Below are 16,039 nucleotides of genomic sequence, written 5' to 3' on the forward strand. Positions count from 1 at the left end.
CTCATGCCCAAATTAAAATAATTATTGTTGATTGACTCAAGCAACCTAAGAAGGAATCCTGTATATGCAAAGGATTGCTAAAAAACGATTGATTGTGAAGACCGTCATATAATTAAAAGTTAAACCTCTTCATATAACACTACAGAAGAACACACACATTTCTTTTTCCACCCTTCTTCTTACTCTAGTTCCAACCTCTATATCAGATCAGAGTTCCCACTGCGGTCAGCTGTCCTTCCTCTCCAGCATGGTTCAGAAGGTGGCAGTGATCGGTGCAGGGATTTCTGGTCTGACCAGCATTAAAGCCTGTTTGGATGAAGGTCTAGAGCCCACCTGCTTTGAGAGCAGCCATGACATAAGAGGTCTTTGGAGATTTAAGGTGAGGGTCAGTGCTTTTATATAAATGCTTCTACGTTATAAGTTCATATTTTATATTTCAACTTTACCATGCACTCCAATCATACTCACTAGATTTTTAGAGTTCATGTAAAACTACGTAGGAATCAACATGTAAATCTGGCAGTAAATTAAATAAAGTAAAAGTTCTTTTAGAAGATAATTATGCTAAAAAAAGAGAAGCACACATTATGTTATTTTTTTTTAAAAAATGATCAATCATCATTTAATAGTATTTAAATTAAAAACATGTGAATTTGCAGCACTGAAGGGCAAATGTACCTGTTTTTTTTTTACTGGTATTATGGACACATTATTCATCAATAATAACACTTAATGATAGACTATTGTACCAAATGCTGTGCATAAGTTGCTTACACAGGAAATCAAGCAGAGAGAATGTTTAGGGTACTGTTGTTTTTTACCCTAATAAAAAAAAAAAACTTACTTGGATACCTGATAGTTGTTTGTTCGCAAGTTGCAATGGTATGCAAGCCAAAAGTACATTTTCAGATTCGACTGACTTTGCACAACAACACCTCTGGATGACCTAAAGAAACCACTTGGCTTCTTAGCTCAATTGGAAAACATAAACGGCAAACAAAAAACAGTATATCTATCCAAGGTCTGCAAGACATTAAGTAAGTTTCCCTTAATAATTTGTATGGTGACCAAATTCTGGAAATGTGTTAGTCCATAGCCCTCGCCACAGAATTGGGGAAGAATTCAAGTCTGGTGGCTACATGGCTGCAAGAATGACCAGAGCAGATAACCACTCCCCCTCCACCACCAGCTTTTCCATTATGTGTGAGCAATAAGCAAAAGGCAGATGATCTACAATAGCTTGCCGTTCCTTACATCCAAAAAGCTTGACAGCGTTTGATTTACAATATAACTCCATTGATAAATAGGACTGTGTGATCTGACGGTATACACTATATTGAAAAGTATTGGGACACCCCGTCCGAATCATTGAATTCAGATGTTCTAATCACTTCCATGGCCACAGGTGTCTAAAATCTAGCACCTAAGCATGTGGACCACAAGCCTTACATCATCAAGTGCAATGCAAAGCGTCGGATACGTGGTGAAAAGCATGCCGCCACTAAACACTAGTGCAGTGAAGACGTATTCTCTGGAGTGACAAATCACACTTCTCCGTCTGGCAATCTGATGGATAGGTCGGGTTTGGTAAGAGAATGGTACTGGCCTGACTGCATTGTGCCAAGTGTGTAAAGTTTGGTGTGGGGGTGTTTTTCAGGGGTTGGGCTTGGCCCCTTAGTTCCAGTGAAAGGAACTGTTAATGCTTCAGCATACCAAAACATTTTGGACAATTTCATGCTCCCAACTTTGCAGAAGCAGTTGGAATGGTCCCTTCCTGTTCCAAAAATGACTGCGCACCAGTGCACAAAGCAAGGTCCATAAAGACATGGATGAGCAAGTTTGATGGAGAACTTGACTGGTCTGCACAGTCCTGACCCCAACCCGATAGAACACCTTTGGGATGAAGTAGAGCGGAGACTGCGAGCCAGGCCTTCTCATCCAACATCTGTCCCTGACCTCACAAATGCGCCTCTAGAAGAATGGTCCAAGAATAGTCCAAAAGTCCAATGAACACACACACACACACACACACACACACACACACACAGATGATAACCTGTTTTAGAACAGTATTTTGCCGTTTTTTTAAAAGGAAAATCTAGTATTAGTAGCAGGTGTTGAATACTTTTTTTTTAAACAATATATTGATTATATTAAGATTTTTATGTGAAATTATATAATAAAACTCAATTAAAAGCAGCACTCTACTATAAATTTTAAGTCTGATTATTTGTATTATAGCAGTTTAACTATATTTAAAAGTTATTTAGTTGTTTTTACAGCTGTATATGTTCTTAATTAAACAATAAAAGCCCCAAAAATTGCACAAGATTTTATGTAAAATTAAAGTTACAGACTGTATTGTCATTATGGAATATGGAGCCAATCCCAGCTGACATCGGGCGCAAGGCAGGGTACACCCTGGACAGGTCGCCAGTCCATCGCAGGGCCAACAACCACTCACGCTCACACCTAAGGACAATTTAGGGTCACCAATCAACCTAGCCTGCATGTTTTCGGACGGTGGGAGGAAGCCGGAGCACCCGGAGAGAACCCACGCAGACACGGGGAGAACATGCAAACTCCACACAGAAAGGCCGGGGCAACCGGGGTTTGAACCCACGACCTTCTTGCTGTGAGGCGAGGTGGTGCTAACCACCGCACCACCCCCAATGAAATGTTCCAGTCTCTAATAGGATCTGATGGTCAATGGTATCAAATGCAGCACTAAGATCTAATAAAACCAGTACAGAGACAAGTCCTTTGTCTGATGCAATTAGAAGGTCATTAGTAATTTTCACCAGTGCTGTCTCTATGCTATGATGAACTCTAAATCCTGACTGAAAATCCTCAAATAAACTATTGCTATGTAGAAAGTCACAGCTGTTTGGCGACTGCTTTCTCAAGGATCTTAGAGAGAAATGGAAGGTTAGATATAGGTCTATAGTTGGCTAAAACATCTGGATCAAGGTTGGGCTTTTTCAGAAGAGGTTTAATTACAGCTACTTTAAAGTACTGTGGTACATAGCCTGTTGATAAAGATAGATTGATCACATCTAGTAGAGAAGTGCTGACTAAGGGTAAAATGTCTTTAAGCAGCCTAGCCGGGATGGGGTCTAAGAAGCAGGTTGATGGTTTAGATGAAGAAATTATTGTAGTTAGTTGGTAAAGATTGAGCAGTCTAAACATATCTGGTTTTACAGCTGTTTCTAAGGTTCCTGAGTTTGGAGATAAGTCGGTGCCAGTTGAAGGCAGGTCTTGGTGAATTTTGTTTCTAATAGTTAGAATTTTATCATTAAAGAAGCTCATGAAGTCGTAACTACTGAAAGATATGGGAATACTTGGCTTAATAGAGCTGTGACTCCGTCAGCCTGGCTATAGTGCTGAAAAGAAACCTGGGGTTGTTCCTATTTTCCTCTATTAATGACGAGTAGTAAGCTCCCCTTGCATTACGGAGGGTCTTCCTATTTCTTAGTTTCAAGACTATCTTGCCAAATTAAATGTTTATTTTCCAGTTTGGTGGAACGCCAATTCCTCTCAAGTTTCTGTGATATTTGCTTTAATTTGCGAGTTTCAGTATTATACCATGGAGCTAACCGTCTTTGTTTTATTATTTTCGTTTTTAAGAGGGGCAACAGAGTTGAGTGTCATTTGCAGCGAGCCTGCAGCACTATCAACAAGATGATCGACTTGGGAGGGACTGAAATTAGCATAGTCCTCTGTTACTTGATAATCAATTTAGAGCTGATGAAATCGCATCCTTAAATTTAGCTACAGCTCTGACAGAAATTTTTGCCCAATGGTGTGTAGTTCATCAGTGCAAACTCAAAAGTTATCAAACAATGGTCAGATAAAGAGGGATTCTGCAGGAACACTATTAAATATTAAATTTCAATACCATATACTAGAACAAGGTCGAGGGTGTGATTAAAACAGTGAGTCGGTTCATGAACACTGAGAGAAGCCAATGGAATCTAACGGAGAGATAATGCAGTACTAAAGCTGTCGTTTTTAACGTCCACATGAATATTAAAATCCCCTACAATTATAAACACAACACTTGTTTTTGCCCCCATTCATCATGAGCTGAACTCAAAGCTCTAAGGCTTTCTCTATATACACACAAAAAAACGTGTGTATAAATGTGTGTATAAAAATACACGCATATTTCTCTCAAATATTTGTCGTGGTTTGTGTGTGGTGAAGCAGGTTGTGGGACCCAAATGCAGGATACGTTGTGCGGAGCAGGTATAGTTCAAAATTTTAAGTAAACCAAAGGTGAGCACACTTACAAACAGAGTGGCTGAATCCAAAAATAACATAGTCCAAGAAAACAAAGGTGATCCAACAGAAAAATCAGAAACAGGTGCGTGATACAAAATCCAAAAAACAGGCCGGAAACAAGCATGACAAGACAGCGCATTTGCACACGACAATACGAGATACGAGACAAGACAGATATGAAGTAACTTAAAGATGCGGGGGAATAAAATAATAAAGGCTACACAGAGACTAAAGCAGTATGAACAAAATCAAATTAATTAATGAAACCGGTAGAGAACATAAATGACACCTAACAGTCGGACAGACGGAACCCAGACACAGAGAAACCAAAATCAAAACACAGAGAAGGCATGGCCAAAATAATATAACCCAGACCAGCTCAGGACAGGATCGTGACAATATTGTTCACAAATCAGTCAAAATCTGTGTTAGTGAGCACTTCTCCTTTGCTGAGATAATCCATCCACCTCACAGGTGTGGCATATCAACATGCTGATCAAACAGCATGAGTATTGCACAGGTGTGCCTTAGGCTGGCCACAATAAAAGGCCATGTAACCTTGTTTTAATCAACCACAGGGGGAAAGGCTAATTTTTTTAAATTTAAAAGCTTGAAAATGTTTGTTAAACCTTAAAGTCAAATCTTGTCTTAAAATCATTCACCTCTAGAGATTGAATATGCAAGACTTCCACTTTATACTGAAATGATATTCAAAACACTAAAACAGCAGTGCAATATTTGCCCCTTTTCATTACTATAACATAACTATAATTAGTTTTATGCAACAATGAATCTACCTAAAACACAGTCTGTAATGCACACTAACCGGATGAGTGTCCCATCAGTATTTCCATCTTCCTCATGCTTTTTCAGTTTATCAAAAAAGAAAATATACTTGTTAGTTCTATAAAATATATATTTAATGTAGTCAATGTGAAGGTGTGGCAACAATTTTGATAAATGTTTAAGTCACTTTTCATGTAAAACATTTCATGGTTCCAGCTTCACAGATGTGAAGATTTGTAGCTTTTCCTTTTGATTATTTTCAGGCATTTTTAGTAATTTTGAGGTTTGGACTGACAAAACAAGCATTGTGAAGGAGTCACTTTGTATTTCTCACAACTTTTACAACTGATTAATGGAGAAAATGATGAGCAGATTAATCCATAATGAAAAAAGTCATTAATTGCAGTGTGACAAAACATAGTTCAACCTCAACCAACTACAACAATAAAATTCTGCTTTTACATTAACACGAGTAATAATAATCTAATGATATCATATATAATAGGCAGTCACATGGGACATGGAAATATTTGGGAACAAAACATGAGATACATTCCAAATTTAAATATCAATATGAGTCTGCCTGGGTAGTTAAATCTTTTTAGGACATGTTATGGCCTGAAGAAAAAGAAAGCAGGAAAGAAATGAAAGAAAATAAACTCAAATAAAATAAAAAATAAATACAAACTTAATTAATTAGAAAATAATAATAAAAAGAATTTAGAATGTTTTATGCAGATGACATGACAAAAGGCAACATTCTACAATATGTGCTCATAAAAGCTCAGAGCTTCCAGCAGTCAGATCAGTCCAGTCACCAGACTAACAGACACACATTTTGATTCAGAGCAACCACAGACATTTTCAGTATGGAGACAAGTGGAAAAGACAATAGTAAAAAAGGCGGGAACATGCTTTAAAAAGTCATCCTGTGTTCCTGGAATCAAGAAGTAGACTGTAAACTGTAGAACAAGAGCAGTCTGAGGAACCAACATCCTACAACGAAGACGAGAGGGAGGAACCCTAAGCTATCGAGGTAGCACCCTGCCAGCAAGACAAAGAGGAGAGAGCCAATAAGGAACCACCCTCAGCAGGGACAGAAAAGGGTACATCAGGAGTTTAAATTGATGAAAAAGAGAATTCGGCCTCAGAAAATGCTGAGCATCACTCAGAGAACCCCTGAGGAGTCCCAGATTCCCGCAGCACCTGTGGAACCGCAGCCAGCTGTAACACCTGAACTAGCGCTGGCTGTGACATCAGGACCAGAGCCAACTCCCAAACCACATCCTGCTGTGAAACCTGAAGAACCACAACCCGCTGTGACACCTGAAGAAACACAGCCTGCTGTGACTCAAGATGCTGATGTGAAAACCAGTGATGAGTTGGAGATCTACCTTGAGAAGACCCAGCAAGGTCTGATTCTGATCCCTGAGCTTGAGCTTCATTGGATCATGGGCAAGAAGGAGGAGAAGATATCTACATTAGAGAAAGAAAAGGTGGCCTTGCTCAATGAGGTAGGGCAGTTGAAACAACTGCTCAAACATCAAAGGGCAGAGGCAAACCATGAGTTGGAGGTCCTCCTGGTTGAGTTTTCCACAAAACCAAAGTCTGCTGTGACACGCAAACTGCAGCCTGCTGTAACACCCGAGGAACCGAAGCCTCCAGTGACACCTGGGGAGCCAAAGTCTCCTGTCACACCCAAAGACTCAAAGCCTGCTGTGACAACCGAACCACAAGAAGGTGCTCATGAGAAAATCAGTGATGAGTTGGAGAGCTACCTTGAAAAGACCCAACAAGGTCTGATTCAGATCCCTGAGCTCGAGTTACATTGGCTCGTGGGCAAGAAGGAGGAGAAGATATCTACATTGGCAAAAGAAAATGTGGCCTTGCTCAATGAAGTAGAGCAGTTGAAACAACTGCTCAAACATCAAAGGGCAGAGGCAAACCATGAGTTAGGGGTCCTCCTGGTTGAGCTTTCTAAAAAACCAAAGCCTGCTGTGAAAATCGGGGAACCAAAACCTAATGTTACATCCAGGGAACTAAAGCCTGCTGTGATACCTGGGTCACAGAAGCCTGCTGATACTCCTGAAGAACCACAGCCTGCTGTGACACCTGGAGAACCAAAGCCTACTGTGACATCCAGGGAACAAAAGCCTGCAGTGACACGTGGAGAACCAAAGCCTATTGTGGCATCCAGGGAACAAAAGCCTGCAGTGACACGTGGAGAACCAAAGCCTATTGTGGCATCCAGGGAACAAAAGCCTACTGTGACATCCAGGGAACCAAAACCTGCTGCTTTGACACGCAGGGAACCAAAACCTGCTGCTGTGACACATGGAGAACCAAAGCCTGCTGCTGTCACATTCGGGGAACCACAGCCTGCTGTGACACCTGGAGAACCAAAGCCTGCGGCTGTCACACCCGGGGATCCACAGCCTGCTGTGACACCTGGAGAACCAAAGCTTGCTGCTGTGACACAAAGGGAACCAAAGCCTGCGTCTGTCACACCCGGGGAACCACAGCCTGCTGTGACACCTGGAGAATCAAAGCTCGCTGCTGTGACACACGGGGAACCAAAGCCTGTGGCTGTCACACCCGGGGAACCACAGCTTGCTGTGACACCTGGAGAACCAAAGCCTGCTTCTGTGACACGCAGGGAACCAAAGCTTGCTGCTGTGACACACAGGGAACCTAAGCCTGCGGCTGTCACACCTGATGAACCAAAGCCTGCTGCTTTGACACACAGGGAACCAAAGCTTCCTACTGTGACACACAGGGAACCGAAGCCTGCTGCTGTGACACGCAGGGAACCAAAGCCTGCTGCTGTGACACACAGGGAACCAAAGCTTGCTGCTGTGACACGCAGGGAACCTAAGCCTGCGGCTGTCACACCCAGGGAACCAAAGCTTGCTGTGACACCAAGGGAACCAATGCCTGCTGCTGTGACACATAGGGAACCAATGCCTGCTGCTGTGACACCTGATGAACCAAAGCCTGCTGCTTTGACACACGGGGAACCAAAGCTTGCTACTGTGACACACAGGGAACCAAAGCCTGCTGCTGTGACACGCAGGGAACCAAAGCCTGCTGCTGTGACACGCAGGGAACCAAAGCTTGCTGCTGTGACACACAGGGAACCTAAGCCTGCTGCTGTGACACGCAGGGAACCAAAGCTTGCTGCTGTGACACGCAGGGAACCTAAGCCTGCTGCTGTGACATGTGGGGAAACAAAGCCTGCGGCTGTCACACCTGGGGATCCACAGCCTGCTGTGACACCTGGAGAACTAAAGCCTGCTGCTGTGACACACAGGGAACCAAAGCCTGTGGCTGTCACACCCCGGGAACCACAGCTTGCTGTGACACCTGAAGAACCACAGCCTGCTGCTGTGGCATGCGGGGAACCAAAGCAAGGTGCTGATGTGAAAACCAGTGACAAGTTGGAAATCTATCTTCAGAAGACCCAGCAAGGTATGATTCAGATCCCTGATATTGACCTTCATTGGCTGAAGATATCTACATTAGAAAAAGAAAAGGTGGCCTTGCTCAATGAGGTAGAACACTTGACACTACTGCTCAAAAATCAAAGGGCAGAGGCAAACCATGAGTTGGGGGTCCTCCTGGTTGAGCTTTCTAAAAACAGGAAGACAAAAAGGGACGCTATCCTTAAAACTGAAAAGCTAGAGGAAGCTCTCAAAATTGAAAAAGAGAAGCGGAAGGAGGCAGAGACATGCTTGGCCAAACAAAAAGAGGAAACTTCCAGAGCGAAGGCAGCACTGGCCCAGGCACACAAGGACCTGGAGAACGAGAGACACCAGTGGACTGAGTCCAGATCCTGTCTACTGGCTAAGCAGTTTGAGGAAACCAACAGCATGAAGGCAGCATTGAATCAGGCACAGGAGAAGCTGGATAACGAGAGACGCCAATGGCAAGTTGAAAAGTCCTGTCTCCTGGGGTCTATCAGAACAACTGAGAAGACCCTCGAGGAGAAGGAGGGAGAGAGAACAAAATCCAGGAGTGGCTTGATGGAGAGTGTAATGAAACTGGAAAATCAGGTGGAGGAAGCCCAGAAAAAAACTAAGAAAAGATCTTTGAGGAAAAGATTCCTACAGGTCTTTAAAAAAACTGGATAGACCACTTCTGCATCTGACCTCTGACCTCCTCTGCCACACCCATTCAACCTTCACCCAAGACCCCGTCAAACACCCCCTCCTCAGGATTCCCATCCCCCTACCTTACCACCTCTCCACCCCTTCTCCCCCACCTTCCCTCTTTCCCTCCCTCACCCCAGATCCCCCACCTTCCCACCCCACCCCACCACAGTTCCCTCACCTTCCCACCTCACCAACTTTCTCACCCTCACCCCAGATCTCCCACATTTCCACCCCCACCCTCCCCCCACAACTCCCCCAACACGTATCCTGTTACTATATGTAATTTTTGTCCTGTCTTGTGTTCTTTCTCTTAATAAATGTATGAAATATATTTGGAAAGAGAATGGTGTATCTTTTTTAGACAACATTCTTGTTTCACAATATCAAACATAAAAATCCCAAAAATTTAAGATCGACAACGTCAAAGACAGCATGAAACAGTCAGTATTGAAAAAAAAAACTTTAACTCTCTATTTTGAATTTGCAGTTTTTCATATTTTTCTGTTTTCTGGTTATGCAGGTAAAATACACTTAAAATGTTTATCTTTTGCTTAACCAATCTACATTTATCACAGTCTGCACCACACAGGAGCCTTCAGGTAAAGTTTGTGTGTGTGAAAAATATGATAGTCGGTGCAAATACTGCACATTAAACTAATTCAAACACTTGATCAGTCCCCCTGGTGACACTGGTGGAAAATATAATAATTTGTGACTGCGCATTATTATTTTAAGGTCAACCATTATTCAACTGTGGCCACAAGATACTACCTCATTCCCACGTTTTAATTAACTTTTGCCCACGAGATGTTAAACAGCCAGGACAATAGAACAGCTTTTCTGCCCAAAGCAGAGAGTGCACTGTGCCTGCTCCAGCTGCCGCCTGCTCAAAGCACTACTTGGTGATAGCTATAGAGACTATTTGATAAAGTTTTATTTTAACTTGAGAGATGAGTTATTCTGGTGCAACAGCAGGCCAGCAGCAGTTGCAATGATTGCCCAGAGGACAGAAAACAGAGCCAAGATAGGACCCATGTTGGCCCAGCTTGGACTTGCTGCTGTTTACATTCTCCCCAGAGCAGGCATGTGCGGAGGGCGGTGCAATGCGTGCAATGGGTGCTTGAGCACCTGCCTTTTTGCCTTTGATGCCCAAAATGCCCTTTTGTCAATGATAATGATAATAATTTTTAAATTTGTAAAGGTCATTTTGTGAAGGCCTGCATAATCAAACTATTAGTAAAATGATTTCGCAGTAACACTGTGCCGACAGCTAACGTTAATTCTGCACACAGATAAACAAAGGTGCTCTGTTCACTTCCTTCCTGCTGCTTGAGGGAGAAAAGTTTCATGGGCGTCACAAGGTATTGTATTTTTTATGTAATTTGACTTTCACTTGAACTAGGATTATTACAGTAACTTAATAAAAAATGGAGTGTGCCTTAAAATGATTATAACAACATTGGTAAAACAGGTTTATTACTTATTCCTCCGAATTATAGCCTACTTATCAGCCCTTTTTAAAACAATTTAAACGACGATTTAATAGCAAACCTATTATATGAACTAAAAAACTGTAATAATGTCAGTGTCAAAATAAAATAAATAATATTCCTGACAGCAAAGTAAAGCGTGAAGAAGAAATGGCCCTATATAGATTTCAGACAAAGGTATGAAATGTTAATGTGAAAGATAAATGCTGCTCTGTCATGGTTATTATGGGCCAACAGAATGAACACATACACATCTTTTTAGATTTATGATTAGACATATAGTCAATCAAAATCCAAATATATCTCAGATTCACAATGCAATTTATAAAATCATTATCACAATATTGCCTATATAAACACACACACACACACACCTGTCTATAGATTTGTCTCACTCTTACCCCTGCCTTTCTCCCAGGCAGCCTTGGCAGAGGCTGCAGCACTACAGCAGGTCAGTCATAGTGAGCCAGTCCCAAATACTGTCAGCAATCTTTACATCTTGTCATGGTTTCATGAGGAAAATATTCAATGTGCGATAACGTTATATATTGACATATCACTTGCGATAAATAAACATATATTGAAGTGTACAAATTAACTGCCTGGTTGTTTTTTATTTAATATTTTAAATACAGCTAAATGTTGTTTCTAGAGCAGCAACATTTATATTTATAACAGCAAAGTAACTCAGTAACTTTATCTGCCATCACAAGTAGGGAGTGACGTTCAGACAGACGACAGACAGCAGGCAGGGGCGACAGACAGCAGGCAGAGACTGCAGCCTGATGATTTTCTTAACCATTGCATTGCAAAATCAAACCGAATTGACGCTTGAGACTTAACGTTACATCATAGGACCCGCAAGTCGATAAACTCCAACCTTACTGATTTTCGGGTTTTGAGAAATGTTCGAACCGGGTCCTTTAGGAACCGGGTCTCTATCCCCATCCCTAGACAGGGGTGATATAGCTGTTCTAGGACTGCACTCTTTTGGACAGAGACTTCTCATCCAGTTTGGTGCCTTGTCTTGATGTCAGTGGCCTAGGGTAGGGTCATAGGTGTAATTTACACTGGGGACGCTGGGGACATGTACCCACCACTTTTTGAGAGCATTTGGTAAAAGTTTTGTGAAAAATAGCTTGCAACAAGAAATGTTAAATCACAAATGGAAATGCTATGAGAAAGGTTTATTTGCACAATAAGATAACAGCCACTGCTATGTAAAGATAGAAGAAACAGATCTGCCTTGTCCCAAAAAAAGTAACTTAGGCCAAATAAACAGGCTCATGATTACTGCATTATATTCTGTAATATTTTTATTTCCTGATTTGTCATCGGCTGCCTGAATTTTGTTTCCCTTTATATAAATAAAGACATTTCTACCATATATTGGTGCAGAAAATGTCTCCAGAATACAAGAAATTAAGTGTTACGCTCCACATATTGTCAGAGAGGGCATAAGCTGTTTGGCATTGTTCATGGAGTATAGTTCCTTAACTTCGGCTAATTGTCCTAATGACATTATTTTGTAAGCATTGCATTGGCTAATCCCACGCTGCTGTGAAATTTACTTGTAACGTTACTTGAGTATGAGTTGTGTATTCCATTCCATAAAACTTTGGATTTATTCAACAACCTTGTAATTGAAAAAACTGCTATATTTCAAATGATTAGAATCAATACATTCATGGCAAACCACTTTTTTGTAGTTGCATTGAACAGCCTCTTTTTGACAAGTTGCACTTCTTACTTAGTGAGAAAGATGGTGTTAAGCTGCACTGCTACTTTGTTGTTCTCTGTGGATGGGAGGAAGCTGCAGTGATCAAACTCTTTTTCAAGCACAGCCTGTTTCTTTGCTTTGTTGTGAGCAGAGTAATTGCAGAAAATGAGGCCTCACACAAATACAGTGGGTACGGAAAGTATTCAGACCCCTTTAAATTTTCCACTCTTTGTTTCATTGCAGCCATTTTCCAAAAATCAAAAAAGTTCATTTTATTTCTCAGTAATGTACACTCAGCACCCCATCTTGACAGAAACAAACAGAAATGTAGAAATTTTTGCAAATTTATTAAAAAAGAAAAACTGAAATATCACATGGTCATAAGTATTCAGACCCTTTGCTCAGTATTTAGTAGAAGCACCCTTTTGATCTAATACAGCCATGAGTCGTTTTGGGAAACAAGTTTTTCACATCTGGATTTGGGTATCCTCTGCCATTCCTCCTTGCAGATCCTCTCCAGTTCTGTCAGGTTGGATGGTAAACGTTGGTGAACAGCCATTTTCAGGTCTCTCCAGAGATGCTCAATTGGGTTTAAGTCAGGGCTCTGGCTGGGCCATTCAAGAACAGCCACGGAGTTGTTGTGAAGCCACTCCTTCGTTATTTTAGCGGTGCGCTTAGGGTCATTGTCTTGTTGGAAGGTAAACCTTCGGCCTAGTCTGAGGTCCAGAGCACTCTGGAAAAGGTTTTCGTCCAGGATATCCCTGTACTTGGCCGCATTCATCTTTCCCTCGATTGCAACCAGTCGTCCTGTCCCTGCAGCTGAAAAACACCCCCACAGCATGATGCTGCCACCACCATGCTTCACTGTTGAGACTGTATTGGACAGGTGATGAGCAGTGCCTGGTTTTCTCCACACATACCGCTTAGAATTAAGGCCAAAAAGTTCTATATTGGTCTCATCAGACCAGAGGATCTTATTTATCACCATCTTGGAGTCCTTCAGGTGTTTTTTAGCAAACTCCATGCGGGCTTTCATGTGTCTTGCACTGAGGAGAGGCTTCCGTCGGGCCACTCTGCCATAAAGCCCCGACTGGTGGATTGCTGCAGTGATGGTTGACTTACTACAACTTTCTCCCATCTCTCGACTGCATCTCTGGAGCTCAGCCACAGTGACCTTTGGGTTCTTCTTTACCTCTCTCACCAAGGCTCTTCTCCCCCGATAGCTCAGTTTGGCCGGACGGCCAGCTCTAGGAAGGGTTCTGGTTGTCCCAAACGTCTTCCATTTGAGGTTTATGGAGGCCACTGTGCTCTTAGGAACCTTAAGTGCAGCAGAAATTTTTTTGTAACCTTGGCCAGATCTGTGCCTTGCCACAATTCTGTCTCTGAGCTCTTCAGGCAGTTCCTTTGACCTCATGATTCTCATTTGCTCTGACATGCACTGTGAGCTGTAAGGTCTTATATAGACAGGTGTGTGGCTTTCCTAATCAAGTCCAATCAGTATAATCAAACACAGTTGGACTCAAATGAAGGTGTAGAACCATCTCAAGGATGATCAGAAGAAATAGACAGCACCTGAGTTAAATATGAGTGTCACGGCAAAGGGTCTGAATACTTATGACCATGTGATATTTCAGTTTTTCTTTTTTAATAAATTTGCAAAAATTTCTACATTTCTGTTTTTTTCTGTCAAGATGGGGTGCTGAGTGTACATTACTGAGAAATAAAATGAACTTTTTTGATTTTTGGAAAATGGCTGCAATGAAACAAAGAGTGGAAAATTTAAAGGGGTCTGAATACTTTCCGTACCCACTGTATGTGGCTCCAAGAGTTAATGGATGTTCCAAAGCCTTCTTTCAGCTAAGGCTGCTCACATATCCAAAACTGTGTAAGATTGTCAACCTTTATCTGTAGTCCACCGTGGATGACAGGTCCAAGAGTTTGTCCTATTGACTCACAGGATTCTTTATTCTCTTTGATTTAGACAATCCAATCCGGTTCTGCAGATTTCTCATCCATGTCAGGTGCACGTGTGTGAATTGTAGGGTCTGGAGGAATCCAAAGATAAATACCACCATATAGAGGCAACAACAACCCAGCAAGAAATGTAACTAACATTAGCTAAGTGTGGGGTTAGCAAACTGTTGCGACAGTTGCTGCTGGGCGGTTAACATGCAGAGGCAAGAGGGGATGAGACAGTCCCCAAGTCAGCACACCAGCTCCAGACAGCAGTTCTCACAACTCTCCTGCCGCTAACATCACAACAACAGCATATCTTGGCAAACTAGAAAGTAAGCTGAATGTCCGGCAAGTCATTTAATGTTCCCGGACACACAAATCATGGCAGGAATGGCTGGAATAGTGTTTTGTGGCTCAGTCCAAGCCACTTTGTTTTTTTCCCATTTAAAGAGCCAGGGCTATGTATTGAGTTAGAATTGCAGATCCCACCTTTAAATGTCAGACTTCAGACACCATGTCTATGTGTATTTGTCCAGTTAACCTTTGTAATATTTGTTTCAGCTGAGTACAAGCAGCTGGCAGAAGACCTTTAGTACCTGACTAAACACACTTCATTTAAAGAAGCTGGGGAGGAGTTGAAAGAGAATATTTGGGGCAGAGCCACTGAGACCGAAGAAGATTTCTACAATGATATAATGATCAAACTGCGCAAAAAGTCAAATAAAAAGTCAAAAGAGGTTTCTATTTTGGCATTTTACCTTAATAGCATTTATCTTTTATTAGCAATAACATTTTATCTTACACAAAGTTTGGCCTTTGTGAGATTGTGAATATATGTAGATTAATCACGTAAATTCAGAGACTATATCAGATTGATCCTGCCAGCTTTATAAATGAATTGTTTTTTGTTGGCACATGAAAGCAAATATATTTTCATTATGTGCAAAGTTACTTGTCTTCTGCTTTTCCATTTTTGCACCATGTTCTTACTTATTAAACAGGGAGCACTCAACACATTGTAACACCTTAACATTAAGATTATATTACATTTTCTATTTCTGTTAGTTTTCTTTGATGACTCCAAAAATCAAAGGTAGACCAATAATTCACCTCCCAGGAAAGTTTGTGTTCGATTTATTTCCTGATGTTTTGACTGAAATGGATAAATCATTAACCTGCCCTGTTTGTGTGTTAGAACCTGACTGATGAAAAGATTTTTAGAGTGGAGCATTAGTCCATTAACCGTCTCTCCAAGTGGAGAAGAGGTAAGGCTGATGCATAGATTCATATTGGCGTTTGTATTTTACGTCCCGTAAGGGTGTTGGGGTCAGTGTTTGTGGTCCCTGTGTTCTCTCTCTTTTGAGCTCTCTCTCCAGGTATGTGCCGGTGCTGTGGCGTCAATCTCGCAGCTGCAGCTGGTTGCCGCTAATCAGCTGCAGGTAAAAGGAACCCTCGAGGTTGGAGATGGAGAGAGGAGTGTCTGATTGTGCTGTGCTGCAGTGGCGGCCGTTGTGTCTGTGTGGCGCTCGCCGGCGTCCTCCTTCTGTGTAAAGGTGCAGGTTATACGGTCTTGGTCCTGGTTGGACTCCGGTGAGCCAGACCAACCAGTAGTAGACTACTTTGTTTTGAGGGTGGGGTATTTTACAGGTGGC

At 41.9% G+C, this 16,039-nt stretch overlaps 1 protein-coding gene across 1 annotated transcript; it reads left to right on the forward strand.

The window, feature by feature from the left end:
• The first annotated feature begins 4,224 nt into the window (after positions 1-4,224).
• LOC119901009 (proteoglycan 4-like) lies at positions 4,225-11,195 on the forward strand. Its single transcript, XM_038716400.1, has one exon. It carries the CDS (start codon positions 6,198-6,200, stop codon positions 9,198-9,200), a length of 3,003 nt encoding a protein of 1,000 aa, XP_038572328.1. The 5' UTR covers positions 4,225-6,197; the 3' UTR covers positions 9,201-11,195.
• The last annotated feature ends 4,844 nt before the right edge of the window (positions 11,196-16,039 follow it).

This window comes from Micropterus salmoides, unplaced genomic scaffold (assembly GCF_014851395.1).
Source record: "Micropterus salmoides isolate LMB-PRFRI ecotype aquatic unplaced genomic scaffold, ASM1485139v1 Ms_hic_scaffold_13, whole genome shotgun sequence".
Classification (NCBI taxonomy): Eukaryota; Metazoa; Chordata; class Actinopteri; order Centrarchiformes; family Centrarchidae; genus Micropterus; species Micropterus salmoides.

Bases quoted from the DNA above. Each gene is read 5' to 3' on its own strand.
- LOC119901009 (XM_038716400.1), top strand. From the start codon at position 6,198: ATGAAAAAGAGAATTCGGCCTCAGAAAATGCTGAGCATCACTCAGAGA.